The sequence below is a fragment of the Triturus cristatus genome, chromosome 4_2 (genome assembly GCF_964204655.1).
Source record: "Triturus cristatus chromosome 4_2, aTriCri1.1, whole genome shotgun sequence".
Classification (NCBI taxonomy): domain Eukaryota; kingdom Metazoa; phylum Chordata; class Amphibia; order Caudata; family Salamandridae; genus Triturus; species Triturus cristatus.
Genome location: NC_140586.1, coordinates 158135503 through 158151121, shown reverse-complemented (window position 1 = coordinate 158151121; position 15619 = coordinate 158135503). Strand labels below are relative to the sequence as shown.

The 15619-nt window shown below is 46.9% G+C and overlaps 1 protein-coding gene across 1 annotated transcript; it reads left to right on the top strand.

Annotated features, from left to right (window-relative positions):
• Positions 1-3622: 3622 nt before the first annotated feature.
• On the top strand, positions 3623-9475 carry SPRYD4 (SPRY domain containing 4). The gene is made up of 2 exons (XM_085600887.1): positions 3623-3754; positions 6877-9475. Exons 1-2 carry the CDS (start codon positions 3661-3663, stop codon positions 7413-7415), a joined length of 633 nt encoding a protein of 210 aa, XP_085457013.1. The 5' UTR covers positions 3623-3660; the 3' UTR covers positions 7416-9475.
• The last annotated feature ends 6144 nt before the right edge of the window (positions 9476-15619 follow it).

The following is a 15619-nucleotide window of genomic DNA, read 5'->3' as shown; positions in this document are numbered from 1 at the left end:
AACCTGGCCCACGCCCTCCCCTCCTAACACAGCACCACCCGGTGCCACGGTGGGTGTAGACTCAGCAGCTACAGGGGTGGTGGGCGTAGCAGTCGCCGGTGTGGGTGGTGGGGAAGCCAACGCTATAGCCGTGGATGTACTCGCTGCGGTACTAGTGGCGGGACCTGTGTTCCCTGGAGGTGAGAACCCCGGGGCTCCCCCAGGCTCACCATTACGCTGTTCCACGGCCGTACTCTGCCCGGCCCAGACTTGGAGCATGGGTGCCTGGGCTGGTGCGGGCCCCGACGCTGTGGGCAACTGTGGCGGTGCAGCTAATGCATCCAAGCGGCTCTGAAAGACGGACATGAGGCTAAGCATCTGGTCCATGGCTTTGCCCATCTGGGCCATGTCAGTGATTCCTGTGGCAGAGTCGTGCACCGGTGGTGTTGCGACTGCCGGGAGGACAGTACGTGATGCGGTCGCTTGTCGTTTCCTGGCCGGCGGGGCCTCGGGCATGTCTTTAGATGTGGGCTTACGCACCCTGGTGGACCTCCAGGGCTCTGACCCCGATAGGCCTTGGACGCCCTCGGATGGGGGGGGGTTACGACCACGCCCGAATCCTCCACCCTACGACCTTCAAGGAAACCTTGGGCCCACGCCGTGCCCTTCTCACGAGCGAACGCCATAAAGTCCTCCCACACCCCTTCTTGTGGTGCGCTCGACTGCGTCTCCTCGACCGACGTCTCTTGGGAGAACAGTGGACCCGGTGTCCCGATATTCTCCATTGCAGGTGGGCTACTCCGAAATCACAGCTAGCGCGCGTTCCCCTTGCGCCCTCTTCTTGGTACCTGGCTCTACGTTTGCGGGCTGCCCCTCACCGGATCTGTAGATGGGGAAAGGAGCGGAGTTAGAACGGTGGGAGAAGCAATGCACTAAATATATACATAACCACACAGCCGGCAACCCGACACACTCATGCGCCGCGTTGCCTGTTTCCCCCCAAGTTGGACATCTGGAAGGCTGGCAGCAATATACCATCATAGTGCGCGCGTATTAACGGAGTCTATATATTGGGGGCAGCAGTGTGTGCTAGTACTGTGTGCGCAGGGCAGTAGTACAAGTTGGGCACTGTGCGCGCGCCTCCGAGGTGTCTGTGTATTTCGGGGCAGCTGTGTGTGCAAGCGCGCGAATTCGTAATGTGCCCGCCATGCATGCCAGTCATCGAAAAGCCCGTTCTTTAACTATCGGGTGAATGCGAGGGGCGCTGCCCGGCAGCCTCGGAGAACGCCCCCCCCCCGCTGAGCCACCGGAGAAGCCTTTTCCACCTAATCCAAGCGGCATGAAGAGAACAGAATTTAGGCGACTGCAGACTCGAACACCCGAGTCAGGGGGCCCAGGAAAGGCAGCACAAAGAGAACTGTATTTGGGCGGCAGCAAACGCAAGCACACGTGTCGGGGGGGGGGGCCCGAAGCAGCATCGGCGTGCAAGAGCTGACGGGGGGGGGTGTGTGCAGCAAGGACGCGCGGACCCGCCGTGGGTGCACCGCCCATCAGGAGAGGATGCAGGGGGGCGGCGGAATTTGCGCGCCAGCACGGCAAAATAAATTGGCATCTATATGGCGCGAACTCAACCCGAAGGCCCTGGGGCGCTCCACACGAGCACCGTAAAGCGGGGGAAAATGGTCCTCATCCCTATCGGCGCGTGGGCAAATGCTTGCATATTTCCCAGGCGCGGCACTACCCGAAGGTATTGAGCGCCGAACAGAGCACCGGAAAGCGGGGCAAAACCTCAGCATATTTATGACGCCGCGAACTAGCCCGGAATATTGGAGCGCCTGCATGAGCACCATAAAGCGCGCAAAACACTTTCATCTTCATCTGGAGCGGACTCGACCCGGGGGTATTGGGCGCCAAACTGAGCAACGAAAGCGGGGCAAATGCTAGCACTTCCACCATGCTGCGAAATTGGCCCGGAACATTGGAGGGCCTGCATGAGCAACGTACCGGGGGCAGGTGTCCGCACATTCACTAGGCGCGAACTCGACCCGAATGCACCGAGCGCCGAAAGGCGGGGCATATGCAAGCATATCCATTATGCCTCAAACTTAACCCGATGGGATATTGGAGCGCCGGCAAGAGCACCGCAAAGCGGGCGCAAACACCTGCATATCTTATTATGGCGCGAACTCAATCCGGAGGCGCCGAAGCGCTTCCCCGCCCACCGCAAAATGGCCGCGACCCCGAGGGCACGAACCCGCCTACCTGCGCCCGGGACTCTAGAGCGCCCCACACGATCCCCGAATTCACGCCACACATTCTGGCACGGGGAAAGGCCAACCCATCGCCCAGAAACACAGGATGGGACGCAACGTCCAAACAGACCCACGCGCCACAGCACTCGATGGCCCGTGTACACCTCGCGGGACAAGGGAGCATTCCCACTCGTGCTGCGCATTGCCACCAGCGCGACTCAGACCCCCGTATCGGAGCGCCCACGCAATCCACAACGGAGAAGCCCCCCCACTCTACCCACGACGCCCCTGCTGCCCTGCACGACCCGCGCCGTGTCACGCATACCCCCCCCGGCCTGGGTGCCATTCCAACGCGATGGACCCCCAAGCAAGACGGCCGCGCGGGGGGGGGGGGTTGGTGCGGCCGTCTTGGGACGGGTGAACGACCTGGCCGCTACGACTCGCAGCCCCCGCCCGGTCCGATACTGGACCTCCCGCCACCCTGCCACCCCGCGGTCGCGCCACGAGGATGCCCCCCCAGCAACACCCGCATCGCCCCGCAGGGACACGGGGCACCGCTTGCGCCCCCCACACCCATGGCCTCCCGGGCCACAGGGCCCTGTCCACCTGGTCATGCCCAGGGACAGGGCCGGGGTGGGAGAGGTTAGCAAGACTCACCGAAAGCTGATGAAGAGTACGACGACGCTGAGGGGGGGGCCCGATCAAAGTAGCGTGGCGCAGACGGCCGGCAAAACGCGTGTCCGGGCAGCAGCGGCGCGCAGGAAGCAGAGGAGGAACTGGGCGAGAGGGACGCCTATGTAGGGGGGGGCAAGCCTCGCCCCCCCTAACGGCCCGCCTCCACCTCACACTCATTGGGAGATCTCCTCCCTGGGCGTGGCCTTGCGCGCGAGGCAGAAGGAGGGGGAAGGCTGCGACGGGCGGCCACTAGAGAGCTGCCCTGCTGATGTCCCACTGCGTGGGACGCGGGCAGCGGCAATCTCAATTTCAGTTCAACAGCGCACACGTCGGCCTCTCTTCAGAACTCAGATAGGGGCCCCCCTCTATGTTATCATCATGTTCAAAGGGGGTGCAATAAAATAAGGAGACATCATTCTCCCACTTACACCCACGTGTGAACATTTTATGGGGGAACTCTCAAAATTATAGATTTTACCCAAAGTAAAAACCCTCTCCAAAAGCAGATCAACCTGAGCGTTTCAAATGATTCTGTGCCCTCCTCAAGAACACCACAGACCCTCAGTTTTGGACTTCCTAGACACTGAGGTTCCTATCTTTATCCCTCCCATAGACCCAGCTCGTACCCTCTCCCAAGATGGCGTTGTGGCTTAGCTGATACTCAAATTGCCCGTTTTTTGTTTCGATGCCAGCACGTATTTTTTTTTTTTTGGTGAGTTTTTTTCCCCCTTAGCCCAGCGTTTCTGATTCCAAAATGGCGTCGCCCGTGGGTCGTGTGCTGTGCAGGGTGGGACCAAGGCTGCGGAGAGTGCTGTACGGAGGACATCTCATGGCGAGCCAGAGAAGGGGTAAGCAGCAAGCGGGACTGTAGGGGAAATATCGTTTAAACAGAACCGCCATGGACAGTCTAACAGGACACTGGTTAAGGCAGCTGAAACAAGACTGTCACAGAAAAAGACATTGAAAACAGACTAACTGCAAAGGTGCGTTAAGTAGAAAAAAGGCGTGTGCAGTAAAGGGTCATGGTAAGAAAAGATGATGCATATCAATATGCATTAACTTTTGAAAACAGCAATAGCATGGAGTATTGACAGGAATAAGGAGCACGGAAAGTGGTTAACGCAACAGTGGCGTATGAGAACATAGCCCAACAGATTCAGTGGCAAAGACCCAGAAGCGACTACAAGGAACCGGGAAGGTCTGAAGGGCACACGTCACTTTACAAAAGCTACAAGTAAATAGACATAAGATTGCCATCAATTAGGAGCATACACGGGGAAATTGTGAAGGGGATAGAGAAGACTATCACAATAGTACTATACAGGGAAATTAGCCTTTTTACAGCCACAGCGAGACACATTGAAAATTACAAATGCCTGGCAAAGAATATGAAACGAAAATGCCTAGCAGAGCCAAAAAAATAATAAAAAGGAATAGGCATGCAACATAATTTATGTGGTCATAAAGAATACAAAATGCAAGCTTTGTGAAGAAGGATGTACACCCTGAACTGCAGAAATGCTAGCTAACCCAATATTTTAGCAGGTGCACCTTTTACCTAGTTCTGGCATTTTAACCAAAGCTCAATGAATTATTGGATGTGTAGTACTATTTTTGCGTAATAAGCATGACCCTACAAACCAGTATACAAAGTGCTGCAGACTGAAAAAAGCATGGGTTGGACTATGGTGTGGGTTTTGACAACTATTGTATTCGTGCATGTAAATGGAAAGAATAGATTCTTTAAGCAAACAATTAAACGATTCGACTTTAAAAACACCGACTTGGCAATTGTATATCTCTACTGTAAGCCACATTGGGCTTTGCTTTTCCCAATATAAATATTGTACAAAGCGGACAGGACTCTTTGGACCTAACATGGAACAGAGAGAGAACACTACTAATTTGTACTGGCGCTGTTGTTTTTCGAGATTTTGTTTTGAGTTCCCAGCTCTACCTACGCAACCAAATATGACCAGCCTGTCACTGCATTTGTCATAATGAATTGCTTCACCACATTTACTGCGGACTCCTTGCTAGGCAATATGCACAGTAGCTATATGTATTATGGCTCTGCTGCCCAAGGTTATTTTAGAATCTCCAAATAGGGTAGCTGCTTCACCGTCTGGGAACAGGTACCTTTTGGCGACTTATTTCTAAAGTCGGTTATACGATTCCAGGGCCACTGCAGGGAAGAAGGATGCTGCAACATCCACCGTTTCCCTCTGGTACACGACTGCCACTGCCTAATCACCCTACTCCTTCCAGCCCTAACATCTTTTCCCCCTAGCTGGCCTCTACTTCTTGTATTATACCCCTTCGTTTGCAGAGCTCAGTTTGCAGCTATTTTCACTTCTGTGTCCATACTGCAAGAATTACTGGGCATATAAGAACTTTTTTATTTTTTTTACAGAGTTTTATATAGCGCGAACTTAACTCGAATCGGGTATCGGAGTGCTTTACATAGCACCAGTTGCATTACATGAGGACACATTCATTTTTGTTAGGCAAGGGGAGATCTGGGGGCATATTAACAAGCCAGGCGATAAATAAATCGCCGCTTTAGCGGCAGAAAACTGCCGCTAAAACGGCGATAATGGGCTTGATAATATGCTCTATGGAATTCCAATTGAAGCCCATGTTAGATGTCCTTCACATCTAACATGGGTTTCAATTGGAATTCCATAGAGCATATTATCAAGCCCATTATCGCCGTTTTAGCGGCAGTTTTCTGCCGCTAAAGCGGCGATAATTGTATCGCCTGGCTTGTTAATATGCCCCTAAGTGATTTGCCCAGAATCACACGATGTTCAGCGTTATTGCCGAGATTCGAACCCAGTTCCCCAGATTCGAGGTCGATTGCCCTAGCCATTAGGCCAACTCCTCTCCCCAAGACATCATAAGTGCCAGAAAACATCTCAGAGAGTCAAATACAGCCATCAAGGGCTAATCATTTCCCATTGCTTGTGAACATATTTTTTTAGTTGGCGAATCCTTTCAAAATCTTGCTTAAAAAGCTCAAAAAAGCCCCTTTTCAACCATTTTTTGCCACATCCATTGGCCTTCAAAAAAAATTCAGATATTCATCAACTTCTTTTCTGCTTACCTATCCAAAAACGGTGCTCATGGAACAAGAATTTAAATGTAAAAGATATTTTAGCTCAAACAAACATATTATAACTGAACATCACAAGCATGCTAATAGGATAATTTGTGACTTTAATTCACACTTGCTACTGAGGAAAATAGCAGGAGAAAAAGAAAGATGGCAATGTTCTGAAAAGATTGCCATAGCATGTGTACAAGGTATGAAGCTTCCAGCCTTTCAGGCCTCAGTGTTCATCTTTGAGTATTTGTCTACGTCATGAATATGTGAAATCTGACACTCCCAATTTTATATTAGGTGAAAGGGAATGGTAAATAGATCGAATTTGTAACTGGGAGAAAACCTACTGAGGAGGCAACATTTTCTGGCAGAAGATACCTCCAATTAGATGACACACATTATAAGATTGGGGTGTTCATTGCGGGTGAGGCTGTGGGGTGGTGGATTGGAGAGGTAAGCGGCCCGATCTCTACATTAAGGGATATACTCTGAAGTAAGGAATCACAACAACAGAGTGGAAGCTGAGGAGTAAGAAGTGACTGAGTGAGAGTACATAATTAGGTGTAAAGAGAAGTTAACAATTAGTCAGTGTAAAACATGTCAATATCACAGTGTAGGATGGACTCGGTGCTGACATTACAAAACATCAGTTCATAGAAAGTATTTTTGAAGGACTAAACATCCAGAAGTGGAGTAGACAAAAACAGTAATTTGATTAAAGAAATCCTATGCCTCCCGCATAGAAGTTAGGCAGTCAATTGCTTTCCTGCTATCACATTTTATGTTTTGATATGTTTACTTTAGAACAAGTGTGACATAATAAAACTGTAATTTCCACCTATGATGACTTATTTTGTCTTGCAGACATCACTTTCAAACTCGACGAGAGAACTGCCCACAGTAGCCTTGACCTCATCAAAAAGGACACAGGTGTTGTATATCGAATTCTTGGGATCGATCCAACCAAAGTCCCTCAGAACCGTGAGCGGTTCCGCGATTGGGCTGTCGTTCTGGGGGATACAGTAGTAAGTGAAGGAAAACATTACTGGGAAGTGACTGTCAATCGTTCCAACGAGTTCCGGGTTGGTGTGGCAGATGCTGACATGCCGCGAGATGAGTGCATTGGTGTCAGCAGCCGCTCTTGGGTGTTCGCATATGCCCACCAGAAGTGGCATGCCATGCTAGGTGACAAGACCATCCCTATCCCCAAAATTGGCCATCCAGCAAGAGTGGGCCTGCTACTTGATTTCAATGGAAAAAAGCTCAGCCTGGTGGACGCAGAGAAGCAACAGCTGATCCACACTGTTGTGGCTTCATTCCGGGGCCCTGTGGTGCCTGCGTTTGCCCTGTGGGATGGTGAGCTGCTCACCCACTCTGGACTTGATGTACCAGCTAATCTTTAGGGATCAGTGTCAACATTTCAACTGTGTGCCTCTTCATCTAGGAAAGCTTGACTTCAGTTTGGAGAAGGTTTGTTTGGAAATCTTCAAGTCACAAGCTGATGGGGTGGGAATGAAGTGCATTATTGTGTTCAGTTCACCCATATTGTAGTCAGATATCTATAACATCTTAGTCTTGGACCTATTTGTGTATGGGGCAGACTTGACGGTAGTGGGGTGCTGTGTTTTGAAGCTCCGAATTATTCATGCAAGAAAATATTTTTTGTGATATGGATAACAGCAGGCACAGGCTGTCTTCTGAGCTGATGTTCTGTGTAAGTGTACCGAGACAATGCTTAAATATCCTGAAAACCATCAGGGTTTAGAAAAAAAGGTCACTACGAGTTTGCACACAGTCATTCTTCTTTGAGTTCCAGAACAAGTAGTCCAGACAGAATACTTGCGGTGTATGAGACACAAGCAGCGGGTGAACTACGAGCACACCCAACAATAATCTGACCAAAGACTAAAGGCTCTACCTTGCTTGAAAAGTTGTAAATTGAGCGGGGTAAAACGGATTAATATGTTTACTTGTTTGCTGAGTATTTTTGTAAAAGAAAATTGAAATAATATATATTCAAGTAATTTGGGAGATTTCTGGAAGGTTGAAAATGACTTTACTATTAAATGAAACGGCAAACTCTGCCCTGCGAGACTCTGTTTCTGGGCTCTTTCGGAATTGGATGTTGTGGTATTTCGGGCAAGAGAGCACATGCAGTACATTCTTCAAACTGTCAAGGCATGAATTTTAAGTTCTACTCATCATCTTTATGCTAGGTAACCCCACGATTTGAAGGCAGAGCCTATGTTTCTTCAGGCGTCAGCTACCCACCCCATCTTAAATTCCAGGAAAAGGAAAAGTGACTAAACTTTAAAATTAGTTTTTCATCAACAGTTTTCTCCCAAGTCTCATAAGTTTAAACGAATTCCTAACGATTAACAGGTCCAGAATGGCTGCAGCAAGTGGAATACGTTTATTCAATAGGGAAGGATTTCTAGCGGGAATACTGACGTCTTGTCATGTTTGCGAATTACAGGGACACTGCCCGCCCCTTAAACGTGTTTTTGGGTCCGACAGTCATCTTTTAAAGTAAGTGCTGACCTGAATCCATTTCTTGGTGAGTTTAAACTGTGCATAACTGCTTTTGCAGAGCCCCAGATCTATGACAGTTGCATGCCACGTATGGGATGTTTCCCAGGTCCTTGTCAGTCCAAGTCGTGAGATTTCAGCCCTGGAATGTCCTGGAAGTTCCCGGTTGTGCTTCCTATTCCGAGGTAGCCCCTGGATGCCACGACGGAGTTCAAAATCATGCTTACAATGCCCTTTTGAGTTACAGAATATCAATCAACAAGCAAGGAAGGCACAGATCACTAAATCTTACCAGCACCCAAAGTTGCTTAACCCAGAGACCGCGTTGCCCAACTAAACACTCAACATTCAGCTGCTGCTGGTCTTCTGCAGCAACACCCAGACTTATTCCTGCCAGCTTAGCTGACGTAAATAAGCGAGCCCTAAAAAGACAGACTGAGTGGTTTAATTGTGAATTCACTACACTCCTGCCTTTCATGAATGCAGGGTTTTGACGGTGTCTCCGTTTAGTTACTCACAATGCAGAACTGGCTCCCAGGTCTCCAGTGTATTGGCTTTTCACTGCCACCACCCATATACCCAACCCCCGCCACTGCCGTAAATGCCCCTGCATTACCAGTATTCTTCAGAATTAAATATATCTGCTGAAAGGGCAGCTGGCTAACAATATCCCAGCACCTGTTTGCACTGCTCTTTTTCTGGCTGCGGGCTCCTGGCTGTTGGTGGTGTGCTGCTATTTGTGTGCAGTGCATGCGCAGCGTCGTTGTGCTTGATACACTGGTGTGTAGTGTGAGCAGCACAGCAAAGAAAGTGCCATTTAGTAACCAGTTTCTTGTGATCCAAGAATCATTGCTTTCAATGTGATGTCATCGCCCAGGCTAGTCGCTGAAAATCGGGCGTAATATGCGTATCAATAAAACAATATTCACTATTGTAAGTTGTTTGTTTTCCTATTGCTATTAATTGTAAGTGTGTGGTAAAAGGAAAGTGATATTTCAGCAAGCATGTGTGCATAGCTTGTCTCTTTCTCTCCTTTCTTCGCTTGTGCATTGCCCTGGAACCGCTAGCTTATCCCATAGCTTGGTAAAATATCATTTTTAGGGACACTTTCCCAGAATGGTTTCTGGTCGTCTGTGGAGCCATCTGATCATTTGTTATTGTAATTGTATTTATATAGCGCTTACTACCCCAACGAGGTGTTGAAGTGCTTTTAGGTGAGTGGCACGCTACTCTGAAACCCAAAATGGATTTGTGGCTAATATAGGGAAATCTTAGTTGTGACTTTGAGTGGTAGACATGTGAGTCTGTTAGTTTGATATAATGGGATAGAGTGAAGTCAAGAAAGTGTTATTTAGGAGATCATAGTTGTAAAAGGAGGTATGGGATGAGTCAAAGGAGGAACAGAGGAGGGAAGAGTACAGAAAGGGCTATTGGGGAGATCATAGTAGTACAATGAAGGTTGGGATTAGACGGAGTGGAGGAAGAGGATATTTTGTGAGGTATGAGATGAACAGCAGTGCATTGAAGCGTGTTGAATGCCTTTTTATTTCTAATAGTAGGAGTAAAGTACTATATAAATACATAACAAAGGTATACATGTATGTGCAAAATAGTAAAGAGATATAAAGTTGTATTATATTAAGTCCCATATGTTCATGTACGGATAAATAGTTGGAAACTCAAACTTGAGTGTTGCTGTACATACAGTTAATTTGCATATTTATATTCATGGAGGAGTATGGATTTTTTTATATATACCCCAATATTTACTTTATTAATAAATAAAGTAGAGACCCATAAGCATATAATCAAATCATATACATGTAAACTATGCTGTGACATATATACATGTTAAGCATAAATACATGATATATATTTTAATCATATATACATTTGTTAAGCAGACCTATAAGAATGTCTATATATTGTAACCCATAAGTAGCATATATATTTGTACAAAGAAATGCACATATCTAAATACATACATATAATCAAATTATACACGTTTACATATACACACTCATATGGTGTACATTTGTGTTTTACGTTTGGTGGTCATATAGGATAGAGTCAACTCTTGAGTAGTCTTCTGAAGGTAAGATAGTTATCTGTGGATCTTATGTTTGAGGGTAACAAATTCCACAGTTTGGCTACTTGAACATAGAAAGATGTACCACCCATTTTTTTTTTTTTTTCTTTTTGTATTCTGGGGTTTTGAAGCGAGGTGTCAATCTGGAGCGGAGCTACCATTGCTAAATGTATCTGGTGATTTTATTCCTGATGTAAAGTGGTCCTATTCGATGTATTGCTTTGTTAAGGTGGATCTCCTGGTAACCATTGCAGGGACCTCAAGGCAGGGGAGATGTAGGCTTGTGGCTTTATTTACACGTAGGAGTACTCTGGCAGCAGAGTTCTGAACTCGTCTTTTCATAGTTTGAGAAAAAAAAATAAACATATCTTTATTGAAGTTTTGGTTGGGCCTGAAACCAGGAATAATCCCCAACAGACACCCCCCCTCCACCACGTTCACCCCTCTGCACGGCGAGGGGGGCAGTGGCTGCTGGAGCGGCTTTCATAGTCTTTTCATAGTTGATAAAGATGATCCGTGGTAGAGGACATTGGCGTAATGAAGTTAAGACAATACAAGAGATATAGTAGCTTGGACCTTGTGTGGCGATCCTAGGTGAGGGAAGATGCATCAGAGTTTTCATAGTAATGAAGCTTGATCTTGGCAACTTATCCACTTGGGCATTTATTAATAGCTTGGCGTCCATGGTCATTTCAAGGTTTCTTACTTCCTTGGATACTTTAGGAGGTGGTCCCCAGGTCGACATTCAAGGCGCAGAGTGGGTCACAATTTTTCCAATTTCCACGTGACTATTTCAGTTTTGAATGCAGTCAATTTGAGATGGCTCCATGTCATCCACGGAGCAATGGCTCTGAGGCAACTGAAGATTTTTGAGTTTCCGATGTCTTTGGGGCTTTCCAGTTTAACAAGTATTTGTTTGTCATCTGCGTAGGCGTAGCTTGTGAGCTGAAGTTCATTAATTATTGTCTGTGATGACTGTATGTAAAAGTTGAAAAGCATGGGTGAGATGATAGAACTTTGAGGGACCCCTGTTTTTGTGAAGTACTGTTTGGATGAGAACAGGGGAGTATGGATGACATTTGTTCTGCTTTAAATGTAGGGCGGGATCCAGTCAAGAACAGCCCCCTCTACGCCAGCTTCGTAGAGTCTTTGGATTAGAGTGCATGATCATGATCAACTGTGTCGAAGGCAGCTGAAAGGTCCAAGAGAAGTAGTGCAATGACCCCGTTCTGATCTACTGTGTTTTTAAGGCCATCCCAGGTGGCGATGAGGGCAGATTCCGTGCCTCTCTGTGGACGGAATCCTGTTTGGAAGTTGGAAATTATGGAGTTATCCTTACTGAATTGTGACATATGGGTGAATTCTGCTCAGGAAAGGTCCATTTGTAATCGGTCTGTAGTTATTTAGGTCATGTGGGTGAAGGCTTGTTTTCTTCAATAATGAGTGTCTGTATGCATTCTTAAGTCTTCTGGAAAGATTCTTGTAATTAAACAATTGTTGATGACTGTTCTGACTGGTGTGGCAGCAGAGATAGTTAACGGAAAGTTCTTGAAGATTTGTGGTTGACATGGGTCAGAAGGGCAGCCTGCTGGCCTGCTTGATTTTGACAATATCCATAAATTCTGTTTCTGATAGTTGTTTGAATGAATGTTGAGGCTGGGTTAGCCTATCATTGGAGGGGATTGCGGGAAATGTGTTGGTGCGGTTGGTTGTGATTTGTTTTAAATAGTAGTCCAGCATGCCTTCTTTGGCTGTGTAATGATTTGTCAGTAAACTCTCGAGAAATTGGATGAGTTCTTTCTGTGCATTTAGGTTTACAAAATTCAGTGAGAATTTTGAAAAATTCTTTATTTGTACATTTAGCATTTTGAATTATGTTTGAATAGTAACTTTTTTTTTAGCTTTCTTGATTGTTGACTTGTATCTTCTGTTAAGTTTGTGTAGGTGGAGTTTGTCTTTGATTATTTGTTTTGAGCCAGGTGCTTTACAGTTTTATCTTTTTTCGGTCTCGCCTGGAGTAGGCTGCACACATGCGCAGTCTCGCTGGCGAGATTCTATGTTTATGGGTATTTTCTGTAAGCCCCGCCCCTCTTTTCCATTGGCTGGCGTCACCGTTTATGCTAAACGGTGGCCAACCATTGGAAAAGAGCTGTTCCTGAAGTTTTCGCTCTGCTTTTTCGCCAGTCCTACTTGGATGGGCTCGCCTGCTTTCCTTCTGAAGTAAAAGGTTTCTTATCTCTATGGGGCCAAACACATGGCCCCATAAAGATAAGAAAGCTTTTACTTCAGAAGGAAAGCAGGCGAGCTCGTCCAAGTGGGACGGGCGAAAAAGCTGAAAGTAAACGTCATAGGCTGCCTGGCAAGCGCTTGTTTACAGGGGAACACTGCACTCGGAAGATGGCACCGAGCTTGTAGACTCGTTTCAGTTTGACCTCTGACGCACCTGGCAATATCTGTTCTTCTCTCCGTTTGTTATTTTCTTACCGTTACATCCCACTAGCTGTATTGAGGCGACCTTCACCATCGAGGACGCGTTGTTTTATATGTCAAACAATTTGTAAGAGTTTCTCGTTTTAAAGATGTTAAATGGCAAAGTCAGCTTCCCTCCCGACCTTCACACTCGCCGACAAGTGTCGGAGTACTTCCGTCACATGAATCTGTCCTTGCTCTTTCCGCTGCTCCCTGTTCGGTGTCTCTTACACACATCGGCTGCAGTCCTTTATTTATGTCGATGGCTGTCACTTTAAGCGGCTGTTGTGTCTTTCCTCTGTGTCTATGTAAGTTTAGAGTCCGCTACTTCCCACCCTGTCTGTTTCTTTTCCCGGGCCATCATGGCGCAGGTGCTGCTCCTACAGGGATGTGGGGCGAGGGTTCAAAGTCGGCGACTGGCCAAACTCCTGTGGGGGTCAGTGTCTGGCTATCACTGGAGGATATCTGAGGAGCGGAGCAGGCTGGAAGGCTTCGCAGGACGTCTGGTACGGACTGTCTGTGCTCCAGGGGAGAGGTCAGGAGCCACCAGGGTAGTTGTGACAGGCAGAGGTACACAGGGGGTGTGGCTCAAGAGGAGAGTAACAGGAGAATGCTGACGTTGACAAGGAGTGAGCATGAGAAGTTATACAAGTAGGACTTAGTTCTGCCATGGAGAATTCGAAGAACTATCATGTGAGACTTGGAAAGCACGCTGGAATGAAAACAACAGCCAACGAGAAGAATAAAGTATATTGTCTGTAAACTATGTACAAAGTGTGATTACTACTTCATATATACACTATACAAAGCTTGCCACGGAAGGCATTTTTAGGACAGCTAGCTTACCACATGTAGAACCTTTGCGAGTAGTGCCCAGTAGAAGCGACCCGGCTTGTCACGGGTTAAATACTGTCACCTTGCCTGGGAGAAAGGAGGACTCTCACAGAACGAGTGAGTGTGATGCACTCCTGGCTTTTCGGAGGGAGACGTGTGCCTGGCATGCCATTCACAGAGAAAGTGTGTGTGTGAGCCCTGCAAGGCTTGCCATAGGATGGGTGTTTATTTTATTGCTTTGTGCACACTGTAACATTCAGTTGTTTCTAGGTGATAATGATGGAGCATAGACTCAACATGCAGAGCGCAAGACATTTGATTAGTGATAAACTGGTCAGTATTGGCTGCATTGACTGTGCCCAGTAGGCATAGCCAGGTCGAACACATGGACAGGACAGATTAAGATAACAAGTCTCGTGGTCATGCCAATTTGATGCCCTGGCTGGTCGTCCTGGTAACAGTAACCACGTGCAATAGGCATTTGCAAAGTATACTAGACTGTATACATTAGTAGGATATATGGCGGATAGTTTCATAGGATTAGAACATGTGTGTCTTATGTTTTGTTCTGCTGTTACGTCAGTAATTGGTCCTGGTGGATATGCCCGGACAGATTACTCCAGAGGCTAGGGACTGCTTCTGCAGAGCGCCAGTCAGTGCTATGCTTGCACCTGGTTCTGCAAGTGACGAAGACATTGGTCTGTTGCGTGCAAGTTGACTGTGGGTGTATATTGGAAACTTTTCTTGCAAGTATTTGAGTGGTGTGCCTTCAATGCAGTTATACGTAAAGCAGAGGATCTTGAATGTGATTCTTTTATTTATTGAATCCAGTTTAGGCTCATGAGGCCTGTTGTTGGTTCAACTGTTATTCCCATAATCGAGCTTCCTCCTGCAATTTGTACCCTTTTAATTTGGTAGGCTTGTTTTCCAGTGTACAAAGCATGAAAGCTAGAAAGTCTACAACTTGCCCAGTTGGTAAGGACAGCCACGCATGTTAAGGGTAATATATTGGATTTAGTAATCTCCAATGACCCCAACATCGAGGTCGCACCTCCAAAACCTGTACCCTGGTCAGATCACTATTTCATCCCCTTCAATTTGGAAAAGAAAGGGAGAGAGTACCAGGGAAATATCTCCAATGCCAAAATCATGAAAAGACGCTTGAGTAAACTCCACTCAGAAATATGGGGGAATATCTTAACAAATACAATTATATCTGACACTGAAAATTCGCCAACGGTGGAGGAAGCATACTCTAGGTGGGAAACCTGGATCACTCAATCTCTGGAGGAAGTAGCCCTTAAGGTTAGTTCCAAACCAAAATCTAGACCAAGGGAGGACGAATGGTTTAATCCTCATCTGTTGTCTCTAAAGAAAAATTGCAAAGAAATCAAAAGGGACTGGGGGAAAAACTATGATGCACACCTCAAAACGATGTATAAATTAGCCATTAGAAACGATCACAACAGTATTAACGCTACTCTGGCAAAGTTCTTCGAGAAGAAAATCAGTGAGGCCCAGAACTCCTCAAGGGAACTATTTGCGATAGTTAAGGCTTTAACTACGCCAGCCTAGGACCCCCTTCCATCAAAAACATCAGAAGAGAGGTGCAATGACTTAGCCACCCACTTCTTCTCGAAAGTAACAGATATATACATCTCCTCTAAAGTAAATGGGGAATTAACC